This window comes from Varroa destructor, unplaced genomic scaffold, assembly GCF_002443255.2.
Source record: "Varroa destructor unplaced genomic scaffold, Vdes_3.0 BEIS01000001.1, whole genome shotgun sequence".
Taxonomy (NCBI): Eukaryota; Metazoa; Arthropoda; class Arachnida; order Mesostigmata; family Varroidae; genus Varroa; species Varroa destructor.
The window spans coordinates 32,195,646-32,201,995 of NW_019211454.1; the positions used below are offsets into that span (position 1 = coordinate 32,195,646).

Sequence of the window (6,350 nt, forward strand, 5' to 3'; positions counted from 1 at the left end):
ATGGACAGCAGACTTTATATCATAAAGTTGCTAGTGAAACCTAACCAGGCCATCTAGCGGTGTCTCTTCTTACGTTGTACATTAATAGTGAGGCCTTTGTTGCCTCAAGTTGATTTTGAGAAATGAACAAATGCTTTTCGGTCGTAACTATCAAGCAAGAATAACCTATGATGGAATTACAGGGTTGTACTGTTCTACGCGGTGCCAAATGTGACGCATCCAGCCTTCGCACGCCTTCTGCTGTTGACCAGCTTCTCTATGGCATGGTAGTACCTTGACGTGTTTGTAGTGACTTGTAAGTAAGGGGATCGCTAAGGACGTCGGGGGTGCCCACGCTTTTACTGCTGTGTAATTTGCTGTGCATCATCATTAAGACCAACATACATCACATGATCAACACATAGCGACGTCCACAAATTTATCATGAAAATCGCTTCCAGGTGTACGGTAATGACTCACTCGCGACATAACCATCCGTATGTCATAGTATAGTAATTAACTGGAAACAGAGGAATACATACGCGAGGAGTACGTACTCAGGGAAAGTACATTTTCCAAATATTGTAGGTGCAATCAACGTTCGTTCGTCCTCCAAAATCTACAAAATTAAGGTTCGACTCCAAAAAATTGCCTGAAAAATAGCAATCAACGATATGCCAAACAAATTAGATTGAAAATGATACTAGTTTGTCATTCCGATGTGTTTTTTACTATTGCTTGTTACTCACATACATATTCAGACCATATGTATTTTCTATTTAGGTTAGTGTAGTTATGAAACCGTACACAGACCTGAAACTAAGTAATAAGGTCCAAGCCGGTCGCAATCGGGTTATATAGTTGTGCAACTGTCGTAGTATGGACAGCCCCGATATCTGCTTGTTCTCTGGCGCCTGATCGCAGCAATGATTACTTTATCGTCTATTGGAACAGACGCAACGAAAATGATGCAACAATCCTATCGAAGGACATTACAGGGCAAAGAAAGGCAAATGGCAAACTAGCAGAATCACAAAAATGGTTCGGTAGGCGTACAGCGACTCCGCGGAGCCGAATGAACTCGTATATAGAGCAAACGCGAACCTCTATAACATACCCATTTTATCCTATTAGAGTATTCATCTCGTTTTTTTCCATTTGTTTCTTTGTAGCAGTGGCAGTTATAGATGGTAGGAAGGCTCGAATGATGTTTTCTGGGTAGTGTGTCCGTTTAGCTGATGAGAATGCTGGCGGACCTACTGCTGTCCTAGGGGCAGGGCCATTACCACCCTACAGCCGTATGGGTCCTAGTCAAGAAGAGACGGCATTGCTGTTACTGAGGGCTACTGCGACGACGACGAGAAACATCAGCGTGTGTCGGCCTCGTCTATCGTACCTTAGTTGTTGTTCTGTATGTTCCCTGAGGACTATAATACCGATTGCCAGCAGTGCTATGTTATACATCTCTCAGTCTCTCTCTCAAGCGTAGAGGATATAACATCTTTGCATATAGTATATACAGGGTGCTTGGGACAGAAGATTGGCATATAAATGAAGAAGCGTGACGATTGTCGTATATACCGACAGAGAATCTTTGACGAAAGTGTTCGTTCCATACAGGTACAATCTGTTTCAATCTCTACTTCGATTTGGGGCCTACGCCACTTATAGATCTATTTCAAACATTCCTTTTATAAATTCAGCGATTTTTACTTCAAACAAGGTTGTACGTATGATCTAAATAAAGTATTGCCGAAAAACGCCAAACTCGCAATCTGGTGGGCAAATTTTAAGCTGATAAAGGGTCAAATGCAAGAAAAAAGTACTGGACTATCCGAATAGCTTTGCGTACCGTTTTGTCAATGTGTCATGTTTTTTTAGTGCGGTTCCTGTTGTAAAATTTCAACCTCGTCTCATAAGGGTCTTCCCCGGGTTCTTCAAAAGTAAGGTGAAGACTGGAGACAACGTACACCGCCACGATGATATGGACATTACGATAAATGATGTTTGCTCATATTGCTAAAATGAATTGTTGTCTTGGTGAATTTATTTTGTTCTACGAAGAACTGACTGACTCTCATCTAGTGCTAAAAGAACAGGAGAAACGCATTCCTGATACGATGAAAAGTTAGCAAAGGATATGATGACCCACTTTATCCTAAACACTCTGTATAAGCTTTAATACGCAACAATGTTTTAATAAGCTAGTTTTAGTGGATTTATCGATTTATTACCTTTGTACCATTACGAATGCCGTCGAAGTCTGGTCGAACACGGCTTTCGGTCCTCGGCAGCTTTTGGCGGTGACACGCGGTACGGCCGCTTGTTCTGTGACTGTTCTAATTTCAGGGAGAGTTAAGCCTTTGCAACGGTCCTTAAACGGCTTCAGCAACCTGAACAATCGTCGGTTGCCGATGCTAGAACACGTCACAACGCCTACGATTCGCAGTATCAAATACTGCGGGGGCAACGACTGATACTGAGATGTTGTTATATTAAAGCCTAATAGAAATTGCTATTATTAGTACTACCGTAGCGCGCTCAATTAACTACCTAAAAATGATAGAACTGCTACTACCTATGTAAAAGATACGCTTGTACCGTATTGTCAAACGAACGAGTAACAGCTATTGATTACCATGTATGACACTTTTACTCACTGGGCGAACGTTTTCATCGTGTGACAACATTAGCTGATTCTCTATTTCTCTCTCTCGACGATGAAGCTGCTATATTCGACATCTTTGGAAGAACGCGTTTTGTGCAGTTCTGTGCAGGGTATCGAAACTTACGTACCCCGTCACGTACGCTAGCACCAACACCATAGACGAAGTCGTGAGGATTCGGTAATGGCTACAGCTGCAGATCTATAAACCAGCTTATTTTGTCTCTTAAATTTTGCGAGTTCATTAGACTCTTGTACGAGCTAGTATGATACCTGGCCTTTCTACCCAGTAGGAAAAAATATCTGCGGAAGTTCGACTTAACTATACACATTTTCTGTAGAAGCCACATGGCGGTGCAACAGGCAGTCTTCAGGCATTTTTCGTTCATGTACCTATTTTATTATCATAGCTGCATGTGGCTCTGATACTCACACAGATAGGCGTAAACACGGCCAAAATTTCGTCCAGCCTCACGCCAAAGTGTTTTCAGCTCGAGGGGCACTGTACACCTAAACAGAGTGCCACAGTGGACTTCTTACCGTTCGCCGTCGGTAGTACGAACAATATTTCTTCGTTTCGTTACATCGACAAAGGTTTCCTTCCGTTACTAGTTGAGCGGTGAAGTTACGACGTACGAAGTAAAGCGACCTAGCTCTTAAAATAGTTAATTTTAAGATAAGTGTGAGATAATTATGTTTAACGCTTGTCATTTCGGTTAGCATACGGTGATGTCAATAATATTGAGTATACTTATTAACCAGATGGTAGCAACGTAGCTTTGACTGCATATTGATATTTAAAATATGATTACTAATATGATTGTTATGGTGATTTTTACTAAACTAGATGTGATATAGCGGACGACCAGAGACCGAATTACGCAGAAGGGACATGATGTATGCTCTATCGATGGACGCATGAATCCGACGCGTAGATGATGACGCTGACTCAGAGAAAAAAAAAAGCGCTATTTCTTACAATATTAAATGATGATTACATTACTTTAGAGCGAAGTGAAGCTGCTAACGTGTCTATATGTATGTGCAATTTAACTGAGAAATGCAAGCATCATGGTCGTTACATGTTGACTGTTTGGTAGTAGAATAATGTAAATGTTAAGAATAATGTAAGGTCAAACGGGGATGAGGAGCTCGACAAAATGAAGTAGGTCGATTAAACGGAATAATTAAGCTGAGAAAGCATTGGAGAGAAGATGAATGAGGTGAGGTATTAGCGCCGTACTGTGTGGAGAAATAGATCCAACGCGTCGCGAGTGTACGGACACTGCTGGGTCTGCGAGCCACAATCTTGATGGTTGATATGAAGCCATGAATCAAAGATACCACAAGAACATACCACAGACACACTCACCTACACGCACCACATAAGCCGTCTCACCGTACACGCTTAGCCATTCGACCATCAAGTGAGGAAAAAAGCCATTTGCCAATAACAAACTAAGCGTTCCTTCCTTCCTTCCTTCCTTCCTTCCTTCAAGTCGACTGCGACAACTCTGCCATCAACCACCTGTAGCAGCCGTAGCATTTTTCGAAAATTCGCTGACCCTTGCTCGGCTTCCCCTTCGCCAACGCTACGATCGCAATCAATGCCATTGCTATAAGTATTCTGCGAACAAGTCAGCTTCCTGTTCGGCCACTTTTCGTTTTCGTTTCTCTTGGCTGGCCCTTTTCTCCCTCATTGTTTCCTGCCACCTGGAGCATAGGGTTTAGCAGGGTTAAACTAGGTCAAGCCCTGGCTCAAGCTTTAGAGAATGCAATTTCAGCTAACTGTGCCTTCGGTTGGTCACCATTAGTTCTACGTGCTTACTTTTCAATGAAGCGGCGAGCACGGGGCCTTACCGACGATGATGATGAATAACACCAAGGTTAAATCAAACAACACCGGAAAGCTGAAGTATCTCGAGTTCGGCAATATTCCCGACCCGGTCCCGATACTCGACGCCTGGAGTTTCGAGCCTGATTTTCGTTTAGGGAAAACTACGAGGAGGAAAACGAAAAGACGGATAAGGCGCACCGCCTGAAGGCGCAGGAGTGTATACGAAGGGCTAAATGGGTTGGTTCATCACGATGATTGCTCTAGCGTTGGGGTAGGGCAGTCGTCTTTTTCAAGAATTGTCTGCTGCGAGAATCCGCACTAGAGGATGCCTGCCCTGTCGGTAGGCGGGCTTTCGTCAAGCCAATGCAGCGCCATATGCCGCTGAAGAGTATGTTGGTTTGTGGCATACCGGTCAAGTTAATATTCCGTGTTCGCCAGCTGGCCGTTTTCGTTTGGGCTGACAGCTCTAAGCGCAGCAATGCTGATTACAATAACGAGACGTTCTTTTGATTTTTGTGACGTAGCAAATATGTGGAGAGGAGACAAGGACCTAAGGGTTAAAAAGAAAAATTGTAAATAGAGCTTTTCGAGAAGTAGATGACTGGGAAGCCTGAAATCGCTTTACCTGCTCGAACGGCATGTCAAGATAAGCGAGGTGGACCAGACATAGATTCATACAGTTAGATATAATGATGATACCGAAAGCTAATCTTGCAAATCACTAGTCCACTATCTTCCCCATACCGCTAAGGAACCAGTAACGGTCATACGAAGAGCGTATGCTGAATCGAGTACACACTAAAACATATGATTTTAGCTTCAGAAGTTTTCAGGTTCGGTAACTTAAGTCTGTTGGCACTAATTGATTTTGCATAATTAATTGAAACGGGCTGAAAGAAGTCTGTAATGATAGTTTACCTTCTTTCCTAAACTATGTCGAATCGACGACTGATATAAGAATCAGTTATTGGGGAATTTCCATTTTCTCACGTTTAGCATTTGAAGTGATGCATTTTCTACCAAAAATGAAGTCCACTTATGTGCGAACATCTCATGAGGTCCTACACGAATTTGTCATCGTACAATTAATACTTTTACGAATTTAAAAAAACTGTTACTAAGGGACTAAGCTTGCTTGTCACTATAGACGATTTAATTTTCATAGAGTGCCCTTGGCTGTCACATGGCTTCACCCGACGGGAATGTCTGCCACCCAACTGGGCGGTGAAAAGGACAAAATCGGATGCGCTAAAACATCTCCAAAGAAGCTAATCTCTACACGCTTGCTACAATATATTTTTTGACGTAAGCTGGGTTCTATAATGTTTATCCTGGACTATTTCGCGTTTTTGTTATACGGTACACAGGCATAGATCTAGACACATATACGTCAATACGGATATCTAGTTTTACCGCAGCTGCTATGGCTGGTTATTGTTATCTAAAAATCTAATACTTAATAGCCATTATTTACTAAATGGAACGGGTCTATAGTCTGTGTTTTAAGTCCCTTCTGTTGCTGGTCGACAACGACGAAAACGATTTCTACAGAAGGAGCTGAATGGATACGACATTAGCGGATAAGAATTCATAGTTATCTAGACAGAAAAAGACGGGCGAACAAAAAACTAAGACGGTTTTCGGGAGAAAAAGGAAGACTTGTGGACCATTGAAGGAACCCTCTGGTGGAAACCGGCTCTCATCGTTCCTTCTTACCGCAAACCACTAAATTGTGATTGCTTATATAGAAAGACCAGATTATGAAGGAGATAACATAGTTATACTGATGCTGATAAAGAAGGTTATAGATATATGGATGATAATTATTGATGATGAAAATGTGGAGATGACTGATCGAACATTACTACA

The 6,350-nt window shown here is 42.2% G+C and overlaps 1 protein-coding gene across 2 annotated transcripts in view; it reads left to right on the forward strand.

Annotated features, from left to right (window-relative positions):
- The window catches only part of LOC147758529 (uncharacterized), a 10,251-nt gene extending 3,907 nt beyond the window's left edge, over window positions 1–6,344 (forward strand). For both annotated transcript variants that reach the window (XM_086980759.1, XM_086980758.1), the window contains exon 3: window positions 183–6,344. In XM_086980759.1, the coding sequence (XP_086836885.1) occupies window positions 183–270 (88 nt within the window). In that variant the 3' untranslated portion in view covers window positions 271–6,344. The remainder of the gene's footprint in view (window positions 1–182) is intronic.
- Window positions 6,345–6,350: the final 6 nt, after the last annotated feature.